Source organism: Drosophila subobscura, chromosome U (assembly GCF_008121235.1).
Source record: "Drosophila subobscura isolate 14011-0131.10 chromosome U, UCBerk_Dsub_1.0, whole genome shotgun sequence".
Classification (NCBI taxonomy): domain Eukaryota; kingdom Metazoa; phylum Arthropoda; class Insecta; order Diptera; family Drosophilidae; genus Drosophila; species Drosophila subobscura.
Window position 1 is genome coordinate 17,650,072 of NC_048534.1, and position 15,750 is coordinate 17,665,821.

Below are 15,750 nucleotides of genomic sequence, written 5' to 3' on the forward strand. Positions count from 1 at the left end.
CAACGGGTTGCGTAGACCATAATAATATTGACTCTTTGGCATTGAGGACACAGACAGACGCGGGACACAAAAGGACACGGCACGGCACCAGCAACCATATGCAAATTAAATGCAGGCGAAACAGACAGCGAGCCATACAAATGTGGCCTAGGATCTTTTCCACGGTCTCTTAATTAATCGAAATATTTTAAATTTAAAAATTGGTTTCAATTCGTTTCGTGATCACAGGGGTAAAATGTAAAGAACAGCAGCGATTATGATTACGAAAGACGGGACCTAATAGTTTCGGGACTAAATTCTTCTTCAAGGCCTAAAATATAAAATGGATTGAATTGGCTTAACCAGCACTTTATTACGTGTATAAATGTGAAAATTCATTATTTTTGTGGTAGTTTTTGGCCATACAAATGATGGCAAATGGCATCGAAACCACACAGCATGATATCCAAACACACAAAAATATAAATTACGTGTACAAATGGTTTGCCCAAATATAATTAGCTTTATTTTTGGCAATGGAAGTGCAATACGGACCCGAATATAATTGAATTTAGCTGTCTAATTGAATAACGACATTTGTTTTAGGAGAATTTACATGATAAGGAAGCAAACAAATAACTGGCAAGGTGAGGATTGAATTTTAAAATGGGAGCATCATACCGTACCTCATTGTGTATTAAACAGATTAAATTAAGCGTGGATAAATCTGAATTTAAAACCATTTTGTGCCTAATTTATTATCTTCTACTGGTGAATGTTCTACAAGTGAGATCAGATATCCATATTTTCTGAAATAAACGTTTTTGTGATTCCGAAAGGACACAGATTCATGTTCTAGGTATCCTCCTATCAGCAGTTTCTCTTACTGAAACTTATCCGCCAGATTGAATTGTTTTATTATAGTGACAACCGAAAAAGCAAGCTTTACCATCTACGAAGAATCGGAAATCATATTTTACATAATGCTTCATTCACAGAATATTCATTCTTACCGATAGATTCGTCTGCATGCAGATGGGAAACACTCCACCTGCTGTCAGTATAATTGGTTGCTGAAGATTATGCAGAAAGTAGACCAATGTGGACTTGTATTGGCGACTGGCTGCCGTCCAATCCGATTGAAACAAACTATCGGAGAGGTCCTGACAATCATCGATGATCATGTTGCAAAGGTAGCAGAGCGGAGAGGTTTCAATCAACACACAGAACATGAAGCACACGGTGCCGAGGCCGGTCCAAAGGGTTGAAAAGAACATGACATTGATCATGGACAGACCCAGAACAATGCCAATCAGGAGAAACTGCACGAAGATGGTGCCCGAGAAGACGGGCCGCAGAGCACTGACATAGCTAAGGCGTTGAGGGGTAAGTCTACAACAAAAAATGTTCCAGATGAGAAAACTACTCACTCCAATATCAAACAATGGTCCTGGACACATTTTCTCAGCTCATCATGGTGCTCCTCCTCATTTTTAGTGGGATCCGTGCGCAGTTTAGTCAACCGATCCTTGAGCAGAAGGATGTGACAGCGAGCCATCAGCATGTGGGCCAGAGGAGAGACATCCGTGCACTGATCCATGGTCACACAGGAACCCATCAGCAGCATCTCGCAAACGCTGGATACAAAAAGTTCCGCTCCGCATCCAGCCCCGGGAGGTACATCAACCAGGCGTGCCGGCCCATCAGAAGATATCCTGTCCAATTGACGACAACAAATCCCGAGTAAACAATGTGATAGAACACGTAACACATGTTGCCCAGAGCCACGCAGCGGTGCACGCTGGAGCGTTCCTCAGCGCTGGTGCAGCGCAGATCCAGTTGATCCAGCACCTTATTGGATGCCTGAAAGCCCTTGTATCCCCAAATGGTGAAGAGGCACTTCAGAACACATCCGTACATATTGACCGTGATCTCCAGGGAGCTGAGAAACTCCCCCGCCGTGAAGCTCTTGAACATCTGAATATACGAAACCAACATCGAGATAGGTAGGAGAAAGATTAGCAGCAAATTCAGGAATATTCCCCACATAATATAGGGAGCTCTCCATTTGGCATCGTCGGGCGCTGTCCAGCCGAACACTTTTTGACATCGATCCAAGTAGACAAAGGCATCGCGGGACCGAGTCTTCTCCGTCAATGGCAGGGCTTTGATGCGCGGAAAAAACTTGCTCAACATCTTGTCCTTGGTTATTTTTCGACTGTATCGCAGGTGAAGGCACAAATGTCTTTTATAGTTTGCCGTTTGGGGTTTGTTGTGGTTTTTCTTAGATGACTTTGACTTTTTTTCCTAGTTCAAAAATTATTTTCTTCTTAAAAAAAGTTGCACTATAATTTGTTGAATTATTAAATTCGGGAATGAAAGTGCTGGAAAAATGGCAATATTGCAACTCATGTTCAAACCAGCAGCGCTGGCGAGCTGTTAACAGTTAACAGCGCAGCGAAGCGGCGATCGCTGTAAGGAGGGTAAGATTTCCGCTGCCCACTAACAGTGGCGCACCCGTTTACAGTGCTGTTAGCGCTCTCTGCTCTGAGAATAAGCTCGTGCGTAGAGCTTTCATGTCTGTGAGGCTGCACGCTTTGTTCACACGCTGCAGGATTGTGCATGCAGCTTGGATCAGACTGAGGGCAGAATGAGTGAGACATAGCAAGAAAGCTCAAAGCGCATTGTATGAGTAAAATGAGATTTTAAGCATCAGATGTAAGCATGCATCGTCTAAAAGGGTTTTAAATTTTCCGCTCCCCAATTACAACCTGTTAAGCCTTGTAAATAATATTCCAACACACAAAAATATAAATTAAGTGTTATTATTTATTAGCTTCTACTTGTGATTTTGTGAATCTAAATAGTGAATAGTTTCTCTTACTGAAACTTATCTGCCAGATTGAATTGTTTTATTATGGTGACCACAGAAAAAGCCAACTTTACCATCTACGAAGAATCGACCATCGATCATTATTTGTTGCTTCATTTAGGGAAATTATTTAAAATCTTACCGATAGATTCGTCTGCATGCAGATGGGAAACACTCCACCTGCTGTCAGTATAATTGGTTGCTGAAGATTATGCAGAAAGTAGACCATTGTGGACTTGTATTGGCGACTGGCTGCCGTCCAATCCGATTGAAACAAACAATCAGAGAGGTCCTGGCAATCATCGATGATCACGTTGCAAAGGTAGCAAACAGGAAATGTTTCCAGCAATACACAGACCATGAAGCACACGGTGCCGAGGCCCGTCCAGAAGGTTGTAAAAAACATGACGTTGATCATGGACAGACCCAGAACTATGCCAATCAGAAGGAACTGCACGAAGATGGTGCCCGAGTAGATGGGCCGCAAAGCATTGAAATAGCTAAGGGGTCGTAGCCTATAGAATCACAAATTGGCGCTGAAAGGCAAACTACTCACTCCAAAATCAAACAGTGGTCCTGGATGCACTTTCTCAGCTCATCATGGTGTTGCTCCTCTCTTTTAGTGGGATCCGTGCGCAGTTTAGTCAACCGATCCTTGAGCAGAAGGATGTGACAGCGAGCCATCAGCATGTGGGCCAGAGGAGAGACATCCGTGCACTGATCCATGAGGACACCGCCACTCATCAGCATAACCTCGCACACGCTGGAAATAAAAAAGTTCTTCTCCTCGTCCAGCCCAGGGAGGTACATCAACCAGGCGTGCCGGCCCATCAGAATGTAACCAGTAAAATTGACGGCAACATATCCGAAGTAAACAATGTGAAAGACAACGTAACACATGTTGCCCAGAGCCACACAGCGGTGCACGCTGGAGCGTTCCTCAGCGCTGGTGCAGCGCAGGTCCAGTTGATCCAGCACCTTTTTGGATGCCTGGAAACCCTTGTATCCCCAAATGATGAAGAGGGACTTAAGCACACATCCGTACATATTGACCGTGATCTCCAGGGAGCTGAGAAACTCTCCCGGAGTGAAGCTGTTGAACATCTGAAGATATGGCATCAGCAACGAGATCGGTAGGATGAACATGAACAGCAAATTCAGAAAAATCGCCCAAATTATATAATGGACTCTCCACTTTTATCGTCGGGCGCGGTCCAGCCCAAAACCTTTTGACATTGATCCAAGTAGACAAAGGCATCGCGGGACCGAGTCTGCTCCGTCAACGGCGGGACTTCGATACGCGGAAAAAACTTGCTCAACATCTTTACCGTGGTTATTCGATGAATATATCGAAAGGTGAAGGCAAAAATGTCTTTTATAGTTCGCCGGCTGCGTGGTTTGTTGTGGCTTGTTGTGGTTTACATGCCTTGCCATTTTTTTCGCCAACAACTCGGGCATGTTGTATGTAGCCTGATGTTGGCCACAAAAGAAAAGAAAAAACGAGCAAGAAAATATGTGTATATCCCAATATGTATATAATTAGTTTATTTCAAATTAATTTAATTTGTTATATAATTTAAATGGAATGGTTTTTAATTGAATTCTAATTTTAGAATCGATTTAAAGAGTATCTGCTAGTCAAAATATGCCACCACGCACTGTTTCACATTTTAAATTCTTAATTTCTTAACGTCTTTTCGAGTTCGAAAAAGCTCCACTGGAACTGGCTGAATTATTAATTTTGGGAATGAAAGGGCTGCGTAAACACTGTTGAAAAGAATGGAAATATTTCACCTCATGTTCAAACCGCATTACATTCCCTGACCAGACAAAAATACATTCATATGTTGGCATGTAAAAATAGATTAGTTATTTGGTCATTTGTAGGGCCTATAAATAATCCCATTTGGTAACGAAACCACAGACCATGATATGCAAAACCCAGAAATATAATTTATAAACATTGTGCTCGATTTTAATAAGCTTATTTTTCGGCAACAGCATTTTCAGTGCTGCACTGACTGGAATGTAATTGAAATGTGCTGCCTAATTTAAAGCCATTTGTTTTTGGTTGCGGCGGAGTTTAGCATTTTAAAATGGGAGCCAACAGGCTTCCCGCACCTCAGGCCAGGATACGCTGAGTCCTCGATGGGGTTCGATTCATCGAGTGTCTGATGAGTGGAAGGAGTAGACAGAAGTTAATAATATTTATATGCAGAATATATAGAGAATAAGTCGTAGGCTTTATGGAGATATTCCAAGCCTCCTTTTTCCACCGCTTCGAGCTGAATTTTTAAGCCGAAGGAATTCGTTTTAACAGCTTCAGAGTTTAAATGAACCACGAAATTTCCATCCACCTCAATCAGATTGAGAAACATCCCGCCTGCTGTTCTGATTGATGCAATTAAAAATAAATTCTGTTTAATTATTATTACTGAATTTATTTTCCGTGATATTACAGGACTTTTGTCGCGCTTTAAGCAACTCGAGCTAATTAAATGAATACGCGTTGAATACCATGAAAATCTTTTCTCTCGTTTTTCTTTTTTGGGTCAAACCTTTGAGCGACGCTCACACAGCATACAGGAATGGAGCCCACTGGTTGTCCAGTCCGACCAGTCCGACCAGTCAGCAGGGTTCGTCGTCAGAGCAGCCGTCAATCCTTTGAGTGAATGCAATTTATTTTAATTGCGATGGCAGGCAGTGCAGGGTCAGCTCAAAGGAGCGCAAAGGAAAACAATTTCAAATGGCCGTAAAATTACGCCAAAACGTCCTCGCACTGCAGTTTGGATTCCAGTGAATGGGAAATAAGGTGAAATAAAATTTTGCATTTGGCATGCTCTTTTTTTCTAGGTCGCGAGCTCATTAAAATTTTAGCACCAAACCCGATCGAAATGCGAGTTTATGCGATACGTGAATTGCGTTGAATAGCAGATTTTTGCCCAACAGAAAGATGCAGGAAAGGTGCGGGAGGAAGTGGAAAATTCCAGACTAATCGTGTGCCTCAGAGCAGAGACTGCAATTTGCAGCTGCCACAGCAGGTAGGCCGGCATAGCGCCAGCTGCCACTGTAAGGGATTTTCCCAAGAAAGAAAATTACTGGTGGCTCAGGCAAAATTCTGCTTAAGAGGAAGGAGGAGATTTGTCTAGGGCGGCAGGTAGCCTGAGGTTGCATATAAAACTGAGAGACGCACGAGCCATGGCACCATTGCGTTCTGGACACTCGACGCTAACACATCATCAGACATCAGCTTTGAACATAACGAAATTATGGCTGATTTATTATTCCCCCAAATGGAGCGTCCTCTGCCCTCGATGCCTTCGTTGCACTACACGCTGTTTGCGTATCGCGAGGAGCTGCGACGTCGCGATGTGCCCTTCATGAAGATGTCCACGATCAAGCTGCACCTGACGGACAATTTGATACTGCAGACCATCAAGAACATACGGCAGTTTGACACCATTGAGATTATGAATCTCAACAGGGAGATCACCTTCAAGCGGCGACTCACCAAGCAGATGCGCAAAGTGCGGAAACTCGAGAAACTCGGCCTGAACATCGATCCCCGGAAGCTCACCGAGGGCGGGCAGTGGCTCTGAACAGCAAGCGAAAACTGTGTGAAAATTCTATACTACAAACAACTCTTTCCGAACTCTAATCATACTACAAGCATGTGAAATTAGTCTATAAGAGAAATCTCCTCAAGTTTCTAAAACTCAATAAGCCGAACCAATAGATGATTTTTTTGAATGAAATATAAACAAGAAAAATATGCAATTCGCTCCAAGTGTTTTTCTTTCGTTTGATCCGAATTTTTTGAAAGGTTTTAAAGGTTTAATTATCTTTCGAATATCCACCCAGTTTCTATAATTTTTTTAGCCTTTGCTTAACGTTTCAAAAAGAAAGATTTTTACACTTCAAAAATTAGGCGTAGAGAAATGTTTCACCGTTTTTTCTTAGTGCTGGCGTTCATTGTGGTTTTTCTAACATACTTATCATATTGTAATGGCAATGAAATCGAAGAATTTCCAACTGAAGAATCCACGGACTCTTTGCCCAACGATAAATCTGCAGATGAGGATATAGAGGATGAAATTCAGCCCAGGGAAGGCAGTGAAGTGCATGAAATGCACCAAGTTGTTGCTGACGATGATGATGATGTCACAGGAGTAATCGAGAAATGCACACCCGGCAAGGTCTTAAACCTGAATACCAATAATTTTAATGTGATGACACAAACTGGAAGATTTTTTATCCTGATCTTTGAATCCCCTTTGAGCTACGTGTCCGATCTGGCCAAAATCAAATTGGTTAAGCTGGCCAAAGAAATGGAATACAGGGACGCCGTTTGCATCTCGGATTTGGACTGCACAAAATCGAAAGAAATTTGCCACGAACTACAAATCGAAGCACGTCCGACTTTTCTGTGGTATCAGAACGGGCGCCAACTTGGCTCCTACAAAGGCAGACACGAAGTGGAGTCTTTGAGAAATTTTGTCGATGAAATGCTAGCCTCAAATGGAACAATCGTCGAAAAGTCAGGAGCAAGAGAAATAAGTTATTTAACGGTTAATATTGTCATGCTTTTTATGAACTTTTTGGCCATTTTACTATGATATTTCGACAAATAAACTAAGTGATTATTAGGCATTTTATTTACAAAATGTGCATACAATTATGTTATATTAAACGTCAGAAGAATCTGAATGTTTAATTGATCAATTTCCAAAGTATCTTCTATGGGTACCCATGCCAACATCCCCGGGGGTAAATAACAAAAATAATATAATTTCAGTCAACTTTTTGTCCATTTAGAATGAAGTTTTAGACTTTAAAGTTGTATTTTAGATACACCTAAGCCCTGCGTTTGTTGTCCTTTATCTACCGAGCTGTGGTATTTCTATAGTTAAACCAAATTAGCCGGGAAATATATGACAAGAGAGACGAAAATGTTTCAACTCTCGTTATTTATTGCTGTATTCATATGCATCAGTCTGATAGAAACACCAACATCGGAAGTAGAGGACCTCAAGCAATCAATCGACTGGACTACCGATGATTTTGAAACGAATCTGAAAAAGAAGAATCTCATTGTCGAGTTCTACGGAATGCTCTGCCAGAGCTGTAATAGTTTATACAGCATATTGTGGACGCTGATGGGCATACAGGGTATAGCCAGTACGAGTCTTGCCATTGGCGCCATAAACTGTTCCACTTACGAGTCCTTTTGCATCAGTAATAATGTCACGAACTACCCGACTCTTCTGTACTTTGAAAGGAACGATGGAGTGCCAAAGAAATCGTACAACACGAGCGCCTTTATGCCCGCGAAAATTCTCGTGAAAAAGGAAGATGAACAGCAAAACGACAAGTCCGAGGGCTGTAAGCTCGGTGAAGTGTTCCCATTGACCAACAAAAATTTCGATTCATACACCAAAAGTAGGAATTTCTTTGTGAAGTTCTTTCAACCAAGCTGCGCATTCTGTTTGGCCATAAAGCAGGTGTGGATTGATCTGGCCATCGAACTGAAGCAGGAAACGGGAGTTTGTATCGGAGAGCTCGATTGTTCCGACTTCAAAGATTTATGCAAAATGTATCATATAACCGCCGTGCCAAAGATGATATGGTTTGGCCGTGGTAATGACATCAGGGTCTATAACGGCGGGGGCAACTTGAAGTTGATGAAGCGTTTCGTCTTAGATATGATTGATAATAACGGCTCGCTGCCAGCTCACAAAGTTTCAACTGCTCCCAGTAATCCATGTTATCCAAAAGGAGTTTTGGTTTTTATCAGCATGTTGGGATTTATCAAAAATTATTTGTTGATTTAAATGAAATAAAAAGTATACCTATAAAAGGAAGGCTTCTTCGCAGAGCAGCCGCCATCCCAGAGTGTCCTCTCTTGAGCTGCATGAGTGCTTACTGTAACATGTGTCGAATAGCTTTATTTTAAGTTCATTTTTATCTCGCCATCTCCCTCACACTCTTTGTGTATTAACCCCGTAAAATTATTCGTTGCTGCTATTAAAATCATGTCGTCTCTTCCTGATAAACCGCACAACTTTCTGAGAGCTTTGACAGGCACGAGCACTCTCTTCTCACTCTACTCTCTTTCTACTCTGTTATCCTCTTTTAGTAGGTTTTTGCATTCGAGTGCGTTTCTTAATGATTTCACAAAGTTTTGTCAACCAGATGCACATTACAAGCAGACATCACCACCACCCCCACCACATGCATGCGGGTTAAGCCAAAACAAACATAAAGAACAACAACAACGCGCTTCTTCCATGATGCGACCATAAAAAGTTTGCCAACGGCAACAACAAACATGCATGAAAAACGCCTGGCAAAGCGTAAATTGTATTCTCAGCTGCATAGACTTGTTATGCCCTAGAAGAGGGTATGACGAATTTGCAGAGTTGTTTGTAGCATAGCGAAGGCAGCAGTCCCATAGGAACAGCCTGAGAGTATCACAGCTTTCGGTCATCAATGCTTGCACTTCTCTCTTGTATTTTTTTCGGCAATGCAAAGAGTGTTGAGCTGGTGAGAGTGGGAGAGTGCGAGTGTGAGAATAAGAGTGGGAGAGTAAGCGTGCGAAGTTCTGTGGGGTGGGATTGTGTGTTTGCATGTGGGTTTTAGTAATTTAGTGCGCCATTTGAAATGTCTTTTTTTCATGGCCGAATGTGGGGGGAGAGGAGTGGGGGAAGATTGATGAGAGCGGCACGGAGAGAGATGTATGTACTGTAGAGGCTGCAAGCATGTTAACATTGCAAAAACAATGCCCATGCATATTGTGCCGCCTGCTCTCTCTCCATATACTTTTGCTGTAACGCTTCCAGTGCATTGCTGTGGCGGGTAACGCATTTATTATTTAAAAAGCTCTCAACGCATGTACCAAAACCAGAGCGGTAGATTTTATGTGTAACGGGGCCGCGCTGATTCCTTAGGTACAGTGGAATTTCTTGTGCTTGTGTCATAAATAATAATGTGTTATCAATGACACCTGTTGGTTGTGGAATTACAAGAAGTATTCTCATTCCCAGACAACAGCTCAATAAAGTTTATAATTCCTCAACCTCTGTTCATTGACCGTAATGTCCACTGTATGAAGGCAAACTCTGAAGACAACTGACGTCAAATGGACTTTGCCAAAAACTGACTTACACACTGACTGACAGACCGTCGCGACGGTCACAGTTGACTTGCAACTTTAGCGTAAAAAACAAATAGCTTTACAAAGGAAGAAAAAGCTCAGCTATCCATCGTGTATCTTGATACTCTTGAGCGGAATATTTCTTTGAAATTGCATTTCAAGTGACCGGCACGGGACAGTGCAAAAAAAAGCGTGAGGCGCCCCGGAATGCGTCTGGAAAAAAGGGGAGGACACGCAAAAGAAAATATTAATCCGAAGGAGCAACAAACAGCACAAGAAGTTTCTGTCTCTGTCGTCCGCAGAAAAGTTTCTCCTCTCTTCGGTGATGGGTACAAACTTTTTTTTATTCTGCTCCAAACTTTTCGGTTGGCACTCGAACAAAATAGCTCAATGACAGGAATGTAACTCTGTGTGAGTGTCAAAGTGCAGACGATGCATACAGTCAGTAGCACATGTGCACAGACATAGCCTGTACATAGATTTTTGTACTTATTCGTATGTAAGTGAACTGCATTCAGGCACTGTGGTCTGAGAAATGTAGCGAAGTAGTAAACTTTTTGTATTGGATTTAACTTGTTATTTACTTTTGGGCAACTCTAAAAGAACGAAGAAAAAATTATCTGAGTTAAAGATGGAGTTTTTGGAGTGTTCTGCTGCAAAATATTTACACAGAAGTTCCACGATTGGTGATGCAACAGTCAATATTGTTTCTGGTTTAGCATATTTTTACTAAAGAATAAACCATGAAAAGTTTCGTAAAGTTGTGATAAAGAAAGAGTTAAGAGGTTTTATTGCAAATATGAACAGAGGCAGAGAGAGAGAGAGAGAGATAATGTGTTCTATGAGATATTGGACCAGATTTAAAAACGGACAACAATTTATTAATTTAAAAAAATATTTGTTGGAAAAGATTACAGCTTACACATTTATTTGAAACGAAACATAAACCTTTTCCTGTGTATTTTTACCTGGCATTTCCCACGAATTCCCATATGAGACTTTGGACAGTGACTACCCCCTGTATACATGATATTTAACATTTTTTTTTTTTTTTGCCAGCAAACTAATTTCAAGAGCACCCACCTGATGTGACTTTCAAGTTTTCAGCATCAAACATATATCAAATTCCAACCACACTCATGCCCCAATTTCGGGCCTTGCCTCCAGCTGTTGTTCCACAATTTGAAGACCCAAACCACTGTGAGAGCCATCCGCAAAGTCGCAAAATATTTTGTCCTTCCAGACAATGGCATCCAGAAGTGGGGAATGGATCTGGGCCAAGAAAAGGCAAAGCTCAAAGTGCACGGAAATTCCAAGCGGGCCACCGTATCATCTACTCGTAAAACCTCTCTCTGTGGGGACCACCGATGGCCGGGGTAAAATATGCACAAAGGAAATGGAATGAAGTGTAACGAAACTAGTCGTGACACAATTTTTGAGGCAAATTGCAAAAGTCATTGAGGAAAAGAGGGCCGCGCCTCACCAGAAAACAGATAAAATATCTATCCCTCAGAGAAAATGGTCAATTCATAAAATTCCTAGGCCAATAACATTATCGGCTCGTAAAAGAGCGAGCGAAAAACACTGAAAAATATAAAAAAGTTATTTTCGCATAATATTAAATTTTGTGAAAATGTCTCCCTCACACACACTCGAACACTCTAACACACAAGTAAAACGTTTGCGAGGGACCCGGGAACCCATTGGCAACAGATAAATGAGGCACTCGGGCACAGGCGACAGCAGACGGGAGGAAGCAGCCACACATCCGATACAGTAAGCTGTAATATGTGTTGGCCAAAACGAGCATAAAACGAAGCCCCGATACAATCCCAATTGAATCAATTGAATTGAATCGCTAAGCAAAGGTTTGAATGTATCGAGTGCGGCGTTTGGATGGTTGAGAGTAGAGGGTACATGGGATACCCTGGAAAGTTTCGGAATATGGATTATGCGAGTATGTTCATACATATGTACATACGTACAACATATGTTAATTTTACACAACATTTAATGTCCATTACAACAGAGGACGAACGTCTAAAAAGCACATCAAATATGTTTATGTAAATAGTTTCACTCGAGCGATCATAGAATTTCATTTAAATCAATTTTAATAAAGTACGAGGTATTCCCTTAGCTCAAACCTGCAACTAGTCCGCTACTATTTACTCCTTTTTCGCTTTGGTGGAACCCTTTTATGCGCCGCAAAAGACCCCAAAACATCGACGCGAACACGCTGGGAAATAAAAGTAAATTGATGTCTTCAACTGTCGCAGACGAAGGAGTGAGTGTGAGCCGAGGGGTGTGAGGTGTGTGGCTGAAGGAGTGTGGGACTTGTGGCCGAGGGGCGAGGTGTGTCACTGAGTCCCATGCATGTTGCGGTAGTTTTCAAGGGGGGCTGCTGTTACACCAACAATTTGCTCAGTGATGCACTGCGGTAGATTCATATTTATGATGCGATATTCCTGTTTTGTGGTTCGATATATCTGTTTTGTAGATAAGTTAAAGCTGGCTTGGTACAGATGGATGGGTGGATTAAGTAGTTTGAAGTTCTAGTTTACTCTGCACCCTCTGCTGGCCAGCCTGAAGGGAGTTTTCGCCACTCACTTGTAAAGTGACTTTATTTTTGAAGTTGGTAGAGGGTTAGGGAACCGCGAAGCGGTTCTATTATCTCCAGGCAGAAAGAATTGAGAATTGGCAAAAGTTTTGCAATTGAAAACAAAGTGAAACAACTCCAGCGGGGAGATCCTGAAGGAGCTGGCTGCCAAGTGCTGTGCAGTGAGCTGTAAGCAGTTCCTCGAGCATCTCCTTCTCATTCTAGCCCCGTTACGCCCTCCCTGCTCACGCCGCTGTCTCCCCTTATCCCTCTGTGTCGCGCTTTTTCCACACTTACTTCGCTGTCTCCCTGCTCACTTCTTCACTCTCCCCGCTCACGCCGCTCTATCCCGCTCTCGCTCTCTCTCTTCTTCTAAAGCAGGCTCGGCACGGCCCTATCCCATGGGGTACGGCGCTGCGCTCCCCACTCACAGCGCTTTCTTCACATCCCACTCCGCTCTCTCCCCGCCAACTCCGCTCTCTTGCGTTAAAGTAACGGTGTCTCTCCCAAGTTGGCAAGCCAGCAAAAGCTCCCTTGACGCTGCGTGAATGTTGTCACAATCGCATTAGTTATTGATTCCCATACATCTGGCGTATGTTGTTACACCAAATGCGTATGTCAGTCAAACGGATCCTCCGCAGTACTTACCCTTAGTACATGTGTTAGCTTTAGCTGCCTTCTTGAGTGGTAAATATAAAATGAAAATGATTAAGCAACATGCAAAGACACTTAGGAGGTGTCGGATGCGCTTTATTTGTGGACTTTACATTTCACTCACACACAGGCTATGCATGTCGTGTTTATCTTTGTCATCATGCTAATTTTAGAGAGCATTTATTTCCCCCAAGCAACGTGCCAACATTCATTCAACTAATAAGACTTTGAATCTCATGCGAAATAAACTAAAATTCATTTATTTCCGGCAATCGTTTTAATGGGAATAATGTCAGGAAGGAAAGCTCCTGGTGAACATTCGCTTCTAAGATAATTCAATGATCATATTTCTTTCTTAATAGTTGAAAGCATTGATCTGTGGTTCAGATGTAAACATTGAGTTTTCCTTTCACACAGTAGCTTTTTTTGCTAGTTGTAAACCCAAAGAAATGATTGCCAGTCCAATTTTCCCTTAATTTCCGGCACTTTCTACTTTAAAATAAACACACATACCCATGCACATATCTGGAATATCTACAACCTCTAACATGCATAACTTTTCCATCAGAAGGCATTGAGTGAAGTGAAGTGAAGTGGAGTGCAGGGGATGGCTGAAGGAAACTTTAAAAGTGCACAGCATGAGGAAGTGGCAATGGGAATGGAAATTGTTCAAATCATGGCACACAACAAGTTGCCACAACTTTTCATTACAAAAGCGAGAAGCAGCAGCAGGAGCAGCAGCAGCACCAGTCTGTTCCCATTATAGTTGCATGTGGCAAGCAGATGGAGCAGCATCCGCAAAAGGAGCTGCGGAGTAATGGGCTGCGGGTGGCAGGAACTGCCACTGATGGCCCGGAACGATGCTTTGATGCTTCTGGTCACACAACAACGTACCCACACTCGTACAGTAGGAAAAACTAATGAACTCCCGTTCTGGTTTGCCGCTCACACAAAATAAATAAAAACAACTGCAAAAAACCTTGACAAAATGGCACAAAAAGTTGCCATTTGTATTGGGGTTCTCTCTGTGTTCTTTTTTGGTGTCTCCCTGTGGACTGCTCCATAAATATGCCATGTTAAATGTAAAATTAAATGTAATATCTATGGATGCACTCAGGCACTGGGAGATGCACAACTAACTGGCTTCGGGGCAGTCCTTTCAATGCAGTAAATCACTGAGAGAGAGAGCGAGCAGCTGGAATCAGGTGGTTCATGTGTGTGCATTAAGTTCACAGCTCTCACAGCTCTGTTTGATGTACTTTATTGAAATTTCTGCTTGAATTTCAGACTTAATTAAAATGAGGAGATGACCCGAGATGGTTGCTGATGCACCGGCAAATTAATGGGGTTTCTGTGAATATATTTGGGAGTGAAAAGAGAGTTGAATCGTTATTGGAATGCATAAACATGTATTAAAGATCTTTTAATAGTAAAAGAACATTAAAACAATCCTTGTCAGTACACCACAGATCATTCCTATGGAAAGCAGTTGCATCCATTTAATTCCTGCTCCTCCTTTTGTTGCCTTTCATTAACTTCCTTCAAACCCTTTTTGCACTAAATTTGTCTTCTCTATTCGTTGAAATTTGCTATCGCTTACGGGTATTTTTATACCCGGTACTCGAAGAGTAAATAGGGTATATTGTATTTGTGCACATAACGGTTGTATGTAACGCACAGAAGGAAACGTCTCCGACCCCATAAAGTATATATATTCTTGATCAGCATCAATAGCCCAGTCGATTGAGCCATGTCTGTCTGTCCGTCTGTCCGTCTGTCCGTCTGTCCGTCCGTCTTGTTGAGCGCCTGGATCTCAGAGACCATAAAAGCTAGAGCCACCAAATTTTGCATCCAGACTTCTGTATGCTCACACTGTTACAAGTGTATTTCAAAAATGAGCCACGCCCTCTTCCGCCCCCGCAAAAGTGCGAAAACCTCCCAAATCTACAATTTTAAAGATAAAAGAAAACTAAAAACGCCATTCCGTAGGGAATGACCATATCTATCTGATCACCAAATTGGGATCCGATTGGATCATTATTATGGCCACAATGAAGAAATTAAGTTGCAGTGGCTAAACCCACCCTGTCCAGCAGCTTTTGTTGCTTTTACACATTCTCTCATTCACACTCTGCTTCGCGCAGTGGCAGAGGCCTCTTCCCCTGACACGTCCCTGACTCATCTTCTGCCGCGACTCTGCCCTGACTCTGCAGTGTGTGTCTCTAGGGGAGGGTGGCGAGCTAAAGGAGCGTGTTGGCGTGAGTAGTGTTGTTGATGTAGATGACAGATGAAGAGAAAATGTAAAATTTGACAAATAACCGCTAAGTTGCAGATGTAGTACTGAGTACCGGGTATAAGAGTTGTGACGCGGCTTAAGACGCGTCTCACAACGTTCCTCCTCGTTCTTTCCTTCTCTTGATGATTATTATTATACTTTTATTTCCACTTGTTCTAAACAAGCATTCAGGCAGCTAGCACTCGACAGATTTTTCT

At 42.3% G+C, this 15,750-nt stretch overlaps 3 protein-coding genes and 1 pseudogene across 3 annotated transcripts; 2 read left to right on the forward strand and 2 right to left on the reverse strand.

Annotated features, from left to right (window-relative positions):
- Positions 1–862: 862 nt before the first annotated feature.
- Positions 863–2,248, reverse strand: LOC117900183 (odorant receptor 22a-like). The gene is given in 4 exon segments (XM_034810429.1): positions 863–931; positions 993–1,350; positions 1,410–1,626; positions 1,629–2,248. Coding segments are annotated over 4 exon segments (1,191 nt in total). The 5' UTR covers positions 2,176–2,248.
- A 611-nt stretch (positions 2,249–2,859) lies between these two features.
- Positions 2,860–4,173, reverse strand: LOC117900763 (annotated as a pseudogene).
- A 1,920-nt stretch (positions 4,174–6,093) lies between these two features.
- Positions 6,094–6,621, forward strand: LOC117901191. Its single transcript, XM_034811844.1, has one exon. It carries the CDS (start codon positions 6,121–6,123, stop codon positions 6,448–6,450), a length of 330 nt encoding a protein of 109 aa, XP_034667735.1. The 5' UTR covers positions 6,094–6,120; the 3' UTR covers positions 6,451–6,621.
- Positions 6,622–7,800: 1,179 nt separating this feature from the next.
- On the forward strand, positions 7,801–8,682 carry LOC117901327 (thioredoxin domain-containing protein 5 homolog). Its single transcript, XM_034812036.1, has one exon. The coding sequence runs from the start codon at positions 7,801–7,803 to the stop codon at positions 8,680–8,682; it is 882 nt and encodes a 293-aa protein (XP_034667927.1).
- Positions 8,683–15,750: the final 7,068 nt, after the last annotated feature.

What these genes read in the sequence shown, in the direction of transcription:
- LOC117901191 (XM_034811844.1), top strand. Translation starts at nt 6,121, where the DNA reads ATGGCTGATTTATTATTCCCCCAAATGGAGCGTCCTCTGCCCTCGATG.
- LOC117901327 (XM_034812036.1), top strand. Translation starts at nt 7,801, where the DNA reads ATGTTTCAACTCTCGTTATTTATTGCTGTATTCATATGCATCAGTCTG.